The sequence below is a fragment of the Engystomops pustulosus genome, chromosome 10 (assembly GCF_040894005.1).
Source record: "Engystomops pustulosus chromosome 10, aEngPut4.maternal, whole genome shotgun sequence".
Taxonomy (NCBI): Eukaryota; Metazoa; Chordata; class Amphibia; order Anura; family Leptodactylidae; genus Engystomops; species Engystomops pustulosus.
In genome coordinates, this window is record NC_092420.1 from 89,168,504 (window position 1) to 89,184,094 (window position 15,591).

Below are 15,591 nucleotides of genomic sequence, written 5' to 3' on the forward strand. Positions count from 1 at the left end.
GTATTATAGTAGTTATATTCTTGTACATAGGGGGCAGTATTATAGTAGTTATATTCTTGTACATAGGGGGCAGTATTATTCTGAATATCAACCTATGGTCTTTAAGATTTTTATAAGGATGAAGAGAGAAGGCTAAGTACACAGTCCTCCTAGAAGGCCTAAAAGTTTATGGCTCTAGCTGCCATTGTGATGTTTTACTGAGGCATTATGGAATTAATAACAGACAGCAAAGAGAGAAATCCACACAGTAAAGAAATTGATGTCTTTCACTCTCCGCTCTTCTAGTATGTACATTGTAGTCAGGTAAGGAATGCAGGAATGGATATTTTTGGATGTGAAAGCTGTTGGGTTCTGGGTTTTTGAATGTTTGTATGGTCTCAAAAAAAAACTCAAAAACCTTAATAAAAATATGCTAATCAAAAAAAAAGGAATGGACATTTTTTAATTTTGTTGGAGTGCTTCCAGGCTTGGCATTGTCCTTCTGGGATGATGTCTGCCCCCATCGGGGTCATATGAGGTTCTGCTGTTGGTTTCTCCCCATTTGAATTTGCACCTTTATCCTGATACAGTGTACTATATCCATATACCATAGCGCCCCCCCCAGGCTGGGTCAGCGCATTACGAGCTCATACAACAATAACTTCTCACAGTGATGTCGCAGGCAGGTGAGGTCTTCGTTCATGGTCGTCTCTCCAGTTTGGTTAAATTTTCTACTTCTTTCATCAGACGGAGACACTGCTCCTCCTGCCACGGAAGGGCCACACACTGCACGGCCACGGGCAGGCCAACGCCGTCCGCCACCGCCTGTGGGACACAGAAAGGTGTTACTGATGCTGTTCCCACACTCAGCCCAGTGATGATGGACTTAGCTAGTGCAGCACCTTCTTCAGGAGCTTGTCCCACAAGTCCTTATAATGGCCCTCGTAAGTCTTCAGGGACTCCTCATCCTCGGGGGTCACTGTGGTAACGGGCAGCACCCCAGCCGGAAAGTCCACCAGATTGTAGAGGATGGTGTAGGACACGGCACCTACGGTCAGACATCGCAATGATCAGAGCACATGCCGTGATTTCCCTTTAAGTAGCAGTATTCAGCCTCCCCCCCCCCCCGGCATGGACAGTATGGCGACAGCTGAGGAGCTGGCGGCCGCGTGCACTGTACCGCCATCTGAGAAGGCCACATACTTGACAGTTTTCCAGGGTATCCGATGGTCAGAGCAGGACCCAGAATAGGGCAAATAAGGGCATCCAAGCCTTGGGCCCTCCACAGGGCGATGAACTGCTGCCGGTAAGACTGCAAATACACAGGAACAGTAACAGTACAGGATCCCTCCTACAGTATCAGCTAAGGGTCACAACATTGGGGGCCCCTCCTACAGTATCAGCTAAGGGTCACAACATTGGGGGCCCCTCCTACAGTATCAGCTAAGGGTCACAACATTGGGGGTCCTTCCTACAGTATCAGACAAGGGTTCCCGACATTCGGGCCGCTCCTACAGTATCAGCGAAGGATCCCGACATTAGGGTCCCTCCTACAATATCAGCGATGGGTCACGACATTGAGGACCCATTCTACAGTATGAGAGCTGGGTCCAGACATAGGGGGCCCTTCCTACAGCATCAGTGCTGGGTCCAGACATAGGGGGCCTACAGTATCAGCGAAGGGTCAAGATATTGAGGGCCTCCATCTACAGCATCAGCGCTGGGTTCTGACATTGAGGGCCCCTTCTACAGCATCAGTACCAGGTCCAGAAACTGGGGGCCCTTCCTACAATATCAGTGCCGGTTCCAGACATTGGGGGTTCACTGGTGCACCTGTATAGTCAGATTTTAGTGTGATATTTACCTCCACCTCTGAATGATGTTTCCAGAGCTCTTTCACTGAACTAAAATAAAAGACATGAAAGAGTTAATGAGATCTGTACTTGGCGGCTCCTCTAATAGTCTCTGTGTCTACTGCAGGATCTCTGCTTGCCCTCACTGAATAAACCAGACATTGGAGCAGGACCCATCACTGATGTTCTCATTCACAGTAACATGGCCCCCCACATACAGGATGTCTCACCTCACCCCCCGCGTGTTCTGAAGAACCATCGAGAGTCTGGGGAACTGTAGAGACAGATGCAAGATATCAGAATCTCCAGCCATAGACTGTGTCATCAATACTATGGGGTCGTCATCTGGGATAAATGCGGGAGGTGGAGATTGTCAGCATAAGGAGCAATTTCTCAGGGCCCTCGGTGGGCGTGGGTCGGGAGCAGTCAATGCCCAGCATGAGTGAATTTTAAGGGGTGAAAACATAGACTTAATTAGGGCTACCCACCAGTGGCTTGACCACGACTGATAGTAAGCTCTTCAACCAAGATGGTAAGCTGTAGGTGGTGACCTGTGTCCTCAGGTTGGCGTCCACTCGATCTCCTTTGCTAAAAATAAAAGTGGCGCTGTTTGTTACTGTTCCCCGTGTCAGAACCATCATCTCTGCAGATAATATACTCACAAGTTATCCAGGAAGGTGGAACCTCCATCGGCCAGAAGCCCCTTCATGGCCAGCTCGAACAGCGATGATGCCACCATAGGTGGATTGAACTGTACCAGCTGAAGGAGGAAGAAGTGACAGTCATGGCCGAAAAGGTGGTCGCAATGACTACCGAGTCCTACAGGGTGTCATATGACTACAAACCTGATGACCTGCTTTCTCTAGGAGATCCTTGGTCTGAAGGACGGCGCGTCTCATGGAGGGAGTGGCCATGGTGGATCCATCCGTCTCATAGTATCCTATGCGCAGAGGTCGAGTGCTGGAGAAAACCTAAGGAGGAAAGGAGGGGAAAAAGTCTCAGAAGGAAGAGGAATCAGAGAAGGAGAAAGAAACCGAAGAGAAGGAAGAGGAATCAGAGAAGGAGAAAGAAACCGAAGAGAAGGAAGAGGAATCAGAGAAGGAGAAAGAAACCGGAGAGAAGGAAGAGGAATCAGAGAAGGAGAAAGAAACCGAAGAGAAGGAAGAGGAATCAGAGAAGGAGAAAGAAACCGGAGAGAAGGAAGAGGAATCAGAGAAGGAGAAAGAAACCGGAGAGAAGGAAGAGGAATCAGAGAAGGAGAAAGAAACCGGAGAGAAGAAAGAGGAATCAGAGAAGGAGAAAGAAACCGAAGAGAAGGAAGAGGAATCAGAGAAGGAGAAAGAAACCGGAGAGAAGGAAGAGGAATCAGAGAAGGAGAAAGAAACCGGAGAGAAGGAAGAGGAATCAGAGAAGGAGAAAGAAACCGGAGAGAAGGAAGAGGAATCAGAGAAGGAGAAAGAAACCGGAGAGAAGGAAGAGGAATCAGAGAAGGAGAAAGAAACCGGAGAGAAGGAAGAGGAATCAGAGAAGGAGAAAGAAACCGGAGAGAAGGAAGAGGAATCAGAGAAGGAGAAAGAAACCGGAGAGAAGGAAGAGGAATCAGAGAAGGAGAAAGAAACCGGAGAGAAGGAAGAGGAATCAGAGAAGGAGAAAGAAACCGGAGAGAAGGAAGAGGAATCAGAGAAGGAAAAAGAAACCGGAGAGAAGGAAGAGGAATCAAAGAAAGAGAAAGAAACCGGAGAGAAGGAAGAGGAATCAGAGAAGGAGAAAGAAGCCGGAGAGAAGGAAGAGGAATCAAAGAAGGAGAAAGAAACCGGAGAGAAGGAAGAGGAATCAGAGAAGGAGAAAAACCGAAGAGAAGAGGAACCTGAGGAGCAGGAAGAAGAATCTTAGGAGGAAGATGAATCTCAGAAGAAGTAACATGAGGAGGAAGTAGAGGAACCTGAGAAGTTGGGTTCACACCACGTTTTTTTGGACGCACAAAGCATAAAAGTTGGGAAAGCACCCGATGTATACGCTTAATGTATACATTGACAAATCGTGGCAGATGGAGACATAGTTGTTGCCTCCCTCTGGCCACTAAACATTCTGTCCACCAATACGTCTGAGCGACGTATGGACGGCAGCGTATTACATCTCTACCTCTGATCTCTGAGCCCAGAGAGTGATGGAGGCCAATGGTTCCTACAATGGGACTTCCTCCAGGCCTTTGTTGTGCTGCATCGGCCACCATTACTACACCGGCCACATGTTTTCTTACAGGGAACACACTAAACACAATGCAGGCAGGAAAAATGGGATTCAAAGTTCAAACAACACCAAAAGAGATTCACCTCATCATTAAATGGGATGGGTGGGACAGTGGGGTCCAACTGGAACATGTCATCACAGAGTAAGGCTCTCATGGCCACCACAAGACTGTCCACATCTCTTGCTATTGGCCCAAGCATTGCTGAAACTGGGGATAGATGGGAAGAGGCAGAGCATTACTTACCCAAGCATCCTACAGATTATACAGCCACCACTAGGGGGAGTTCACTACATACAGATTATACAGCCACCACTAGGGGGAGTTCACTACATACAGATTATACAGCCACCACTAGGGGGAGTTCACTACATAGATTATACAGCCACCACTAGGGGGGGGGGAGAGCTCACTACATACAGATTATACAGCCACCACTAGGGGGAGCTCACTACATACAGATTATACAGCCACCACTAGGGGGAGTTCACTACATACAGATTATACAGCCACCACTAGGGGGAGTTCACTACATACAGATTATACAGCCACCACTAGGGGGAGTTCACTACATACAGATTATACAGCCACCACTAGGGAGAGATCACTACATACAGATTATACAGCCACCACTAGGGAGAGATCACTACATACAGATTATACAGCCACCACTAGGGAGAGATCACTACATACAGATTATATACCACCACTAGGGGGAGCTCACTACATACAGATTATACAGCCACCACTAGGGGGAGCTCACTACATACAGATTATACAGCCACCACTAGGGGGAGTTCACTACATACAGATTATACAGCCACCACTAGGGAGAGATCACTACATACAGATTATACAGCCACCACTAGGGGGAGTTCACGACATACAGATTATACAGCCACCACTAGGGGGAGTTCACGACATACAGATTATACAGCCACCACTAGGGGGAGCTCACTACATACAGATTATACAGCCACCACTAGGGGGAGCTCACTACATACAGATTATACAGCCACCACTAGGGGGAGCTCACTACATACAGATTATACAGCCACCACTAGAGGGAGCTCACTACATACAGATTATACAGCCACCACTAGGGGGAGCTCACTACATACAGATTATACAGCCACCACTAGGGGGAGCTCACTACATACAGATTATACAGCCACCACTAGGGGGAGCTCACTACATACAGATTATACACCACCACTAGGGGGAGCTCACTACATACAGATTATACAGCCACTACTAAATGTGTGGTCTTCTCACAGAGGTTTAATTTACAGGGACACCAGATACAATGCAGCGCCATATTGTGCTGTTCTTGTGTTCTTCATACTGCTGCTCACCCGATTTCTGTCCTGGGCAGCTCGATACAAGACCAATTTTACTGCAACACAAGGGAATCAGAAGTTAATGGAAATCTCCCATCACAATCCATAAACCAGGGGCACTTACTCATGGATACAGGCACCAGGACTGTGGTAACCATCTTATATTTGTTATCCATGGCTGCAAGAGCTGGGGGAGGGTGAGACAGTGTAACAGCCTGTAAAGCTAAATCACAGAGGGGCTAGGGTAGCCACTAAAGCTCATCTGCATCATTTTAAAAGTTGATTTTAGAAGGAAGGAGGCCATGGATAACAAATATAAGAAGATTCACACAGTCCCGGTACTTGGATCTATGAGTAATGTCCCTGATTAATCAGGATGGATTGTGATGGGAGATTTCCTTTAAAGCAAATGTAATCAGTGATGGCACCAGCTTTTCAGATCACATGTCCTGACACCATGAAGCCGGATGTTTTGGGACCCCCCACCCTCCCCTGGATCGGCACAAATCACCTAACTATAAGCCGGTGGATACACAGGTCTCATAATGATAGTTCTGCATCACCATCTGCTGGTCATTAACAGTATTACACATTAGCACCCAGTTACCATCACATTAGTATCATTTCTATGAGTAAGTCCCCCCTTATGCCCACTCCAGAACCCACCTGAGCCTATTTCCAGTCGGTTTGAATGCACAGACTCCACAGAAGGCGCTCGGGAAGCGGAGACTCCCTCCAATGTCCGACCCAAAGCCCAGGATGGAGCCGCGTGCAGAAATGAGAGCCCCCTCTCCCCCAGAGGAGCCTCCGGGGGACTTCTTGTGATTGTGCGGGTTCAGGGTCTGTCCGTAGATGGGGTTACTGCAGTCATAGCTGTAGGGGCAGGAGAGCGGCAACTTGTCATCCTGATCGTGGTGGATCTGTTACAATGTATCAGCAATAACATTCTGTATCTATGAAGGCTGTGGGGGTCCTACTGCACCCCAAATTTGATTGGGGGACATGTGTTTTGTGGTAATAAGTACAAGCAGGATGTAGGGGTTGCCACACACTAGGGGGCAGGGTTCAGCCTCATTATGGGCCGCCCTTCCCCCGCATGTGTCCCACCCCTCCATTCCCTGTACTGTGGCTGCAGGCTTACTTCAGCATGGACTGTGGGATGTTGGTCTTCACAAATGGCACGGCCCCCTGCTTCTTCAGCACCTGGACAATGACGCAGTCTTCCGAGGCCGGACGCTCCAAGTTCTTTATTAACCCTAATGTGGTGTAATGACCCTGGAGAACACGGAGAGTTACGGCAGCACATAATACTTCCCCGGAAAATGCTCCCACCCTGGCTGAGTAGTGTCTACATGGGGTGGGGCAACCGTTTACAGGACAACTTCTGCTTATATCTGTGCAGTGACCCTGGCCCCGGGTGGGCGCAGCCAGGTTGGATCCTGACCCCGTGCGGATGCAGCAGGTGGGTGCAGTGAGCTTTGGATTTTGGGTCATGTCTAAGCAGTAAGTTCTGGTTATAGAAGTTATAGAATCCATGTGCTCAGCCTGGCTCTGGTACTGTATGTAGTAAGGGTGGTTCTGAGTCCTCTCTACATCATGAGGAGGTTCTGGTAATCCATGTCCTCAGCCTGACTCTGGTACTGTATGTAGTCAGGGTGGTTCTGAGTCCTCTCTACATCATGAGGAGGTTCTGGTAATCCATGTCCTCAGGCCGACTCTGGTACTGTATGTAGTCAGGGTGCTTCTGAAACCTCCCAACATCCTGAGGTTCTGGTAATCCAAGCGCTCAGCCTGGCTCTGGTACTCTAGGTAGTAAATGTGGTTCTGAAACCTCCCTACATCCTGAGGAGGTTCTGGTTTATCTACACTTTCATTTAGCTTCTGACACAGAAAAAGAGATGATGAGAGATGGATATAACACACAATGACACACTTCAGCTCTGCTATCTCACCTATAACACACACTGTGAGCTCTGCTATATGCCTCCCTCCCCTGGATAAAGACCTTATCTGTCTGTAGGTTTACTCTCCTCACGCTGCTGCTTGCCAGCAGGAAGTCTGCGTCTGTGCTCATCTTGGAATGCAAAGGGAGGGGCCACTGCAGAGAGTCAGACGGGAGAACGATCTGTCCTGCCTGATCCAAGACTTCCGATTTAGGATCGGATACTGGGACAACCAAAATTGTGTACAGTAGAAATGATGGAGACAGGTTGGAATTATATCTGTGGAATGCTGGATTTTGGTTAATAACAGTGACTTAGAGAATGTGTTATTTTGTTATCCTGAGTGTATATATAAGAATCTTGTCTGTGTGGGAATACCCCTTTAATGCACCTACCTGGTAATTATAATTATCCTTCAGACTGATAGGGACCCCGTACAGAGGACCCCGGTCGCTCCGCTCCTGCAGGCTCTGCAGCTGCTCTTCACACTCCGGCAGAAAGTCGGTGACACAGTTCAGCTCTCGGGTGACTTCCAGCGTCTGTAGAGAAAACATCAACTCAAAAGCACGGAGGGAGGAGAGGAAGCAAAACCACGAGGAGTCAGGACAAAAAATGTGAAGAAATGGGAGAGCCCGGCGTCACTGACCCGACTCATGTAGGTGCCCAGAACCATCTCCGGGGTAAGGGCCCCTGCCTGAAGCTTCTCCGTGAGCTCCACCAATGACATTGAGAGAATTCCTGACGGATCAGTCACCGGATGCTGGAATAATATAGAGCAACAGGTCAGTAGGACGACCCATACACCACCTCGTGTATCAGGACACGACTGTCCACAGACACAAGAAGGACACAGAACGAGAGTTGCTAACCTGAGGACACAGAAATCACAGGAAACAAGAAGCCATAGACGGTGGAAAGCACCTCTGCTGCCTGGCAGGTGTATGTAGTATCCATACATCCCAACCGCCCCGGATTCCGCGGGACAGTCCTATTTGAGTGATGTCCCGTTGTCACAGGTAGTTGGTAGAATGTCAGAGGTTGCTCCTCTCTCCCCCGCATTATCCCGCCTCATTCTAGTGCATTAGAGCTGCAATGCAGCCAATGCATTGGGGTCAGGAGGAGGCAAGATCAGCCACTGCTACATCCTCACATGTTTGAATGAGTCATGTGAGGAGGTAGCTCCGCCCCCTCCGAGTCAGTCAGACCCCAGGAGAAGTAGTGACTGCTGCCAGGGAACAACAGGAGGTAAGCAGCCGAGGTTTTTTGTTTAATACCATAGGGCAGGAGGCCGGAAGAGAGGGGGAGTATAGAAGACAGGAGGAGGCTGGGGAACAGGAGACCACAGGAGGAGGAGGCCACACAATGTGAGGAGGAAAGGGGGTAGGAATACAGATATTATTATGCATAAGTTTGGGTAGATAAATAAGAGTGGAGAACCAAATGTAAAGGGAGGATAAAATTAAAGAGGGTTTTATAAGTTGCATTAGAGGGGATTATATGGGTCCATAGGGGCAGGCCATAGGAAGGGAGCATTATATTTTGTGGGAGCCATTATGGTCGATTTTACATTATGTTTGTGGGTGTGGCTACGGGCGTGGGACTTTGTATCCCTTTTTCTCTCGCCAAAAAGTTGTGAGGTATAATAATACCCCTGCTGCCTGCCCGGCCCCGGGCTACCACCTCTGCTGCCTGCCCGGCCCCGGGCTACCACCTCTGCTGCCTGCCCGGCCCCGGGCTACCACCTCTGCTGCCTGCCCGGCCCCGGGCTACCACCTCTGCTGCCTGCCCGGCCCCGGGCTACCACCTCTGCTGCCTGCCCGGCCCCGGGCTACCACCTCTGCTGCCTGCCCGGCCCCGGGCTACCACCTCTGCTGCCTGCCCGGCCCCGGGCTACCACCTCTGCTGCCTGCCCGGCCCCGGGCTACCACCTCTGCTGCCTGCCCGGCCCCGGGCTACCACCTCTGCTGCCTGCCCGGCCCCGGGCTACCACCTCTGCTGCCTGCCCGGCCCCGGGCTACCACCTCTGCTGCCTGCCCGGCCCCGGGCTACCACCTCTGCTGCCTGCCCGGCCCCGGGCTACCACCTCTGCTGCCTGCCCGGCCCCGGGCTACCACCTCTGCTGCCTGCCCGGCCCCGGGCTACCACCTCTGCTGCCTGCCCGGCCCCGGGCTACCACCTCTGCTGCCTGTCAGCTCTCGGGTTACCACCTCTGCTGCCTATCAGCTCTCGGGTTACCACCTCTGCTGCCTGTCAGCTCTCGGGCTACCACCTCTGCTGCCTGCCCGGCCTCGGGCTACCACCTCTGCTGCCTGCCCGGCCTCGGGCTATCACCTCTGCTGCCTGCCCGGCCTCGGGCTACCACCTCTGCTGCCTGCCCGGCCTCGGGCTACCACCTCTGCTGCCTGCCCGGCCTCGGGCTACCACCTCTGCTGCCTGTCAGGTCTCGGTTTACCACCTCTGCTGCCTGTCAGGTCTCGGGTTACCACCTCTGCTGCCTGTCAGGTGTCTGGTTACTACCTCTGCTGCCTGTCTCTGTGTAGTACACGTTATACAGGGGTCACCTGGGCGCGCAGTGCGCACGCGCTCCTCTCCATGTGCTGTAGCGCCGTCTCCCTCCGCTCCCGGGCGGATCGGATTGTGTTGCGGATTCTCCGTGCAGTCACCCATCGGGACAGCAGCCACACAGAGGCCGCGGAGCCGCCCAGGAGGAGGCACAGGGCCCTGGGCTCCCGGAGATCCGCGCCTGACAGCAGTCGCATCCTGACTGCTGACCCCGGGGCCAGAGTGCAGCCACCTGCTGACATCCCGACCAATCGCAGAGCCCCACTGCACGGCCCCCACCAATCACAGCGCTTCACTGATCCGCCCCCACCAATCACAGCGCTACTCAAGAACTCCGCTCCAGGCAATCACTTCTCACACACTGAGAGAGAGAACGAAGTGCCGGAGGACGTGACCGGCCACACGACGTTATACACAGGAAATAACAGGATCACACCTTATATACAGGTCTTCAGGCAGGTTATATACAGGTCGGGTCATGATCAGGCGGGTTATATACAGGTCAGGTCACGATCAGGCAGGTTATATACAGGTCAGGATCAGGCGAGTTATACACAGGTCAGGTCACGATCAGGCGAGTTATACACAGGTCAGGTCACGATCAGGTGAGTTATACACAGGTCAGGTCACGATCAGGCGGGTTATATACAGGTCAGGTCACAATCCGCCGGTTTATAAACAGGTCAGGTCATGTTACGCCAGGCGGGTTATATACAGGTCAGGTCACGATCAGGCGGGTTATATACAGGTCAGGTCACGATCAGGCGGATTATATACAGGTCAGGTCACAATCAGGCGGGTTATATACAGGTCAGGTCACGATCAGACGGGTTATATACAGGTCAGGTCACGATCAGACGGGTTATATACAGGTCAGGTCACGATCAGGCGGGTTATATACAGGTCAGGTCACGATCAGGCGGGTTATATACAGGTCAGGTCACGATCAGGCGGGTTATATACAGGTCAGGTCACGATCAGGCGGGTTATATACAGGTCAGGTCACGATCAGGTGAGTTATACACAGGTCAGGTCACGATCAGGCGGGTTATATACAGGTCAGGTCACAATCCGCCGGTTTATAAACAGGTCAGGTCATGTTACGCCAGGCGGGTTATATACAGGTCAGGTCACGATCAGGCGGGTTATATACAGGTCAGGTCACGATCAGGCGGATTATATACAGGTCAGGTCACAATCAGGCGGGTTATATACAGGTCAGGTCACGATCAGACGGGTTATATACAGGTCAGGTCACGATCAGACGGGTTATATACAGGTCAGGTCACGATCAGACGGGTTATATACAGGTCAGGTCACGATCAGGCGGGTTATATACAGGTCAGGTCACGATCAGGCGGGTTATATACAGGTCAGGTCACGATCAGGCGGGTTATATACAGGTCAGGTCACGATCAGGCGGATTATATACAGGTCAGGTCACAATCAGGCGGGTTATATACAGGTCAGGTTACGATCAGACGGGTTATATACAGGTCAGGTCACGATCAGACGGGTTATATACAGGTCAGGTCACGATCAGGCGGGTTATATACAGGTCAGGTCACGATCAGGCGGATTATATACAGGTCGGGTCGCGATCAGGGGGGTTATATACAGGTCGGGTCGCGATCAGGCGGGTTATATACAGGTCGGGTCGCGATCTGGCGGGTTATATACAGGTCGGGTCGCGATCAGGCGGGTTATATACAGGTCGGGTCGCGATCAGGGGGGTTATATACAGGTCGGGTCGCGATCAGGCGGGTTATATACAGGTCGGGTCGCGATCAGGCGGGTTATATACAGGTCGGGTCGCGATCAGGCGGGTTATATACAGGTCGGGTCGCGATCAGGCGGGTTATATACAGGTCGGTCGCGATCAGGCGGGTCGCGATCAGGCGGGTTATATAGAGGTCGGGTCGCGATCAGGCGGGTTATATAGAGGTCGGGTCGCCATCAGGCGGGTTATATAGAGGTCGGGTCACGATCAGGCAGGTTATATACAGGTCGGGTCGCGATCAGGCAGGTTATATACAGGTCGGGTCGCGATCAGGCGGGTTATATACAGGTCGGGTCGCGATCAGGCGGGTTATATACAGGTCGGGTCGCGATCAGGCGGGTTATATACAGGTCCTACCCAGGCCAACATTTGCAAAGAGTTTGCATGTTCTCTCTGTGTTTGCGTTCGTTTCCTCCGGTTTCCTCCCACACTCCAAAAACATACTGATAGAATCCCCAATGAGGACAAGAACCAATTTGTCATGCCTTGTGCAGCGCTGCATAATCTGTAGGTGCTTTATAAATAAATAGTTCTTATGATCAGGCAGGCAGGTTATATACAGGTCAGGTCACACTCAGGCGGGTAATATACAGGTCAGGTCACGATCAGGTGGGTTTTATTATTATTACCTGACCTGTATATAACCCATCACGTCCTCTGCCCCCTCAGGCATGGCCTCAGCACCTACTCTCTGTTATCAGCCACTTCATCCTGTGGAGAGGAGATTGTACAAGGGGGATACAATCAGGCATTTCTCACTGGCTGCAGGTCCCCCCCCTCCCCATATCTTTATCTGTGAGTGTATGATACAACCAGTGCAATACCATTGTTGTGGTCACAAGAAATATATTACAAAGTGTTACAGTCACGTGACACATTTCACGGTTTAGCGCAGTCGGCGGATCTTGCACAGGTAGATGGGGCCGTAGTTAGCGGTCAGGTTCGGCAGCACTAGTTCTCCCAAGCGACTTTCCTGATAAAAATTAAACGTCTTCCTGAAAATGTCACGGAAATTGCGCAAATCCTGGACTACTGCGTGGATCCCAAATTCAGACGCTGCCAGCCCCAGGACTCGCTCCACCACACACTCGTTCTGGAGTGCAGACAGCGTACAGGTGGAGTAGACCACATCACCTCCCGGAACCACTGCCCGAAGTCCTGACCTGGAAAGAGATGAGAACAAGAGCTGCAGGCAGGCAGGGAGAGATGTGCAGTGCTCTGCAGTCAATGTTGAGCGTCCATGTTCCTGGTGGGGGGCACATACTTACAGAAGAAGCTGACTTTGGAGCAGGGGTAGTCTCTGGCGCTCCTTCATCCTCAGACGATGGAAGATGTTGTTCTCCTCCTCCAGGAGTGAGTGGCGGTCAGTTGTGCAGGGGACATCCACTAGAACCTAGCAAGTCAAAGTTCAAATGTCACAACACGCCCACTGGGTGACCCCGCCAAGTGCCCCCTTATACTGACCCGGTCATAGATGCCTTCCTCCGGCCACTCAGTGCCATCCCAGGAGGTGACCCGCAGTCTATCCTCGGAGCGCAGCTCACGGGGCACGTAGGACTGCAGGACACGGCGCAGGCGGTTACAGCGGGAGATAGAGGTGTCATTGGCGGACAAATATCCTGCAACAGAGAGCAGAATGTAACGACACCTCCGCAAGGTGACATTGATGAGCCCAGACAGCACAGCACTTACGGCAGCCCTCCAGCAGCAGCGCCAGCATCTTTCCACCCGGAGCAGCGCACAGGTCAAGGACGCGGTGCCCAGGGCGGACATCAAGGGCGAGGACAGGGAGCAGCGAGGCTGCATCCAGCAGGTAATACTCCAGGAGGCCCAGAGCGCTGCACCTGAGACAAGAGGTCGCACCATGAAGACCCCACACAGACAAGACAAGGCCCTCAGGGGCCCAGCAGAGGTCACAATAAGAAAACATAGCCCCCCCCCCCCCTGGATAGGATGTGGCCTTCAGGGGCCCAGCGAGGTCATGGGTCAGTACCTGGCTGGTGGGAAGCGGCTGATGTCTCCTCGGGGGAAGGTAAAACATGTCAGGTTGGAAGTGAGAAGTGATTGTGCCGATGCTTCCTCCATCATTCCTGGGTTGTCCGCCACCACCCCCCGTGCCTCCTGGAGGAGGTCCGTGGAGCTGAGGTCGCTCAGCCTGCGGGTCACCGCCTCCACGCTGGAGAAGTTATTGATGAGGGCACCATACTTCTGCTCCGACAGCAGCCCGACCCGCACCGAGGGCCAGAGCGACCCCAGCTGAGCCCCGTAATTCACATCAAAATACTGAAGGGCGAGACGCGGAGGCGATGGGGCAGCAAAACTGGTGGCCTGCAAGAGAAGACATGGGGTAATAACACAAAAGTATAATAAGAGTAATAATATGTAATAAGAAGGAGCCCCATGTATCACAGGACCCGGGGATAATAAGAGGGGGGAGCCCCATGTATCACAGGATCCGGGGGTAATAAGAGGGGGGAGCCCCATGTATCACAGGGCCCGGGGGTAATAAGAGGGGGGAGCACCATGTATCACAGGGCCCGGGGGAAATGAGAGGAGGGAGCCCCATGTATCACAGGGCCCGGGGGTAATAAGAGGGGGGAGCACCATGTATCACAGGGCCCGGGGGAAATGAGAGGAGGGAGCCCCATGTATCACAGGGCCCGGGGGTAATGAGAGGAGGGAGCCCCATGCATCACAGGGCCCAGGGGCACGAAGCGTGGGGAGCCCCATGTATCACAGGGCCCGGGGGTAATAAGAGTGGGGAGCCCCATGTATCACAGGGCCAGGGGGTAATAAGAGTGGGGAGCCCCATGTATCACAGGGCCAGGGGGTAATAAGAGTGGGGAGCCCCATGTATCACAGGGCCCCCATGTAATAAGAGGGGGGAGCCCCATGTATCACAGGGCCCCCATGTAATAAGAGGGAGGAGCCCCATGTATCACAGGGCCCCCATGTAATAAGAGGGGGGAGCCCCATGTATCACAGGGCCCCCATGTAATAAGAGGGGGGAGCCCCATGTATCACAGGGCTCGGGGTTAATAAGAGTGGGAACCCCATGTATCACAGGGCCCCCATGTAATAAGAGGAGGGAGCCCCATGTATCACAGGGCCCCCATGTAATAAGAGGGGGGAGCCCCATGTATCACAGGGCCCGGGGGTAATAAGAGTGGGAACCCCATGTATCACAGGGCCCGGGGGTAATAAGAGTGGGGCGCACCATGTATCACAGGGCCCGAGGGTAATAAGAAGGGGTAGCCCACGTGTCTCACCCACTTCTTCTTGTAGCGGTGCCGGCAGAATATCCGCACTGCTGCCCGCACTCTCCGCACTAGCAGTGTCGCCCGATCGGAGGCCGCCATGTTTGTGTGCAGCCGGGAAAATCTTCCGCCTGGAACATGAGAGCAGCACAGAGGTACCGCCTCCTCCTGCACAGCGGAAACTTGACACACGACCCCCGTGACCCCCGTACAAGACACCCCTAACACCTGTGCCCACACATAGGATCCCCCCCCCCCCATTACCAGTGTCCCCACACAGGACACCTCCCATCACCTGTGCCCCCCACAGAGAGAAGGGGCTCCGAGGTCAGGGCAAAAAGGAGGGGAGAAAGGGGGAACCCCTGTCTTGTTACATTACTGTCCAAATAGAACCCGTTCGCCCAGCCTGGCAGCGGCTGAAGGTGAGGAGTAGAAGGTGTGGATCCATGCTAACATGTGGGAGCCGATACCCAGATGTTCCAGGGTGCCTAATAGAAAGCGACCGCCAACCTGTCGAAAGCTTTCTCTGCATCTGATGAAAACACGACTGTGGGGGTTGGAGGTCGCTGTAGCACGGTGAATGGTGTTATCTCTGGCCTCTCTGGAAGACACGAACCCCTTCTGGTCCA

At 52.5% G+C, this 15,591-nt stretch overlaps 2 protein-coding genes across 3 annotated transcripts; both read right to left on the reverse strand.

The window, feature by feature from the left end:
* Window positions 1-408: 408 nt before the first annotated feature.
* LOC140104941 (fatty-acid amide hydrolase 1-like) lies at window positions 409-10,162 on the reverse strand. 2 transcript variants are annotated; one of them, XM_072128736.1, is made up of 15 exons: window positions 9,925-10,162; window positions 8,010-8,123; window positions 7,759-7,902; window positions 6,562-6,695; window positions 6,087-6,293; window positions 5,436-5,476; window positions 4,166-4,290; window positions 2,678-2,803; window positions 2,495-2,592; window positions 2,321-2,420; window positions 2,063-2,106; window positions 1,844-1,883; window positions 1,183-1,291; window positions 882-1,027; window positions 409-804 (listed from the first exon to the last, which is right to left on the reverse strand). In XM_072128736.1, the coding sequence occupies exons 1-15, from the start codon at window positions 10,120-10,122 to the stop codon at window positions 679-681; spliced, it is 1,752 nt and encodes a 583-aa protein (XP_071984837.1). In that variant the 5' UTR covers window positions 10,123-10,162; the 3' UTR covers window positions 409-678. The 2 variants fall into 2 exon arrangements, with proteins under 2 accessions (XP_071984837.1, XP_071984838.1); XM_072128737.1 differs by lacking the exon at window positions 9,925-10,162 and adding an exon at window positions 8,233-9,910.
* A 2,237-nt stretch (window positions 10,163-12,399) lies between these two features.
* NSUN4 (NOP2/Sun RNA methyltransferase 4) lies at window positions 12,400-15,124 on the reverse strand. Its single transcript, XM_072128738.1, has 6 exons — window positions 14,975-15,124; window positions 13,699-14,033; window positions 13,398-13,549; window positions 13,170-13,324; window positions 12,974-13,098; window positions 12,400-12,868 (listed from the first exon to the last, which is right to left on the reverse strand). Exons 1-6 carry the CDS (start codon window positions 15,062-15,064, stop codon window positions 12,592-12,594), a joined length of 1,134 nt encoding a protein of 377 aa, XP_071984839.1. The 5' UTR covers window positions 15,065-15,124; the 3' UTR covers window positions 12,400-12,591.
* Between the last annotated feature and the right edge of the window lie 467 nt (window positions 15,125-15,591).

Excerpts from the sequence above, each read along its gene's own strand:
- LOC140104941 (XM_072128736.1), bottom strand. The coding sequence starts at position 10,122 with ATGCGACTGCTGTCAGGCGCGGATCTCCGGGAGCCCAGGGCCCTGTGC. Across the intron at positions 6,696-7,758 it reads AGGATAATTATAATTACCAG|GGTCATTACACCACATTAGG; the intron begins GTAGGTGCATTA and ends CGTGTTCTCCAG. Across the intron at positions 5,477-6,086 it reads CCGACTGGAAATAGGCTCAG|TAAAATTGGTCTTGTATCGA; the intron begins GTGGGTTCTGGA and ends CTTGTGTTGCAG.
- NSUN4 (XM_072128738.1), bottom strand. The coding sequence starts at position 15,064 with ATGGCGGCCTCCGATCGGGCGACACTGCTAGTGCGGAGAGTGCGGGCA. Across the intron at positions 13,099-13,169 it reads AGGAAGGCATCTATGACCGG|GTTCTAGTGGATGTCCCCTG; the intron begins GTCAGTATAAGG and ends TTGACTTGCTAG. Across the intron at positions 12,869-12,973 it reads CTCCAAAGTCAGCTTCTTCT|GTCAGGACTTCGGGCAGTGG; the intron begins GTAAGTATGTGC and ends ATCTCTTTCCAG.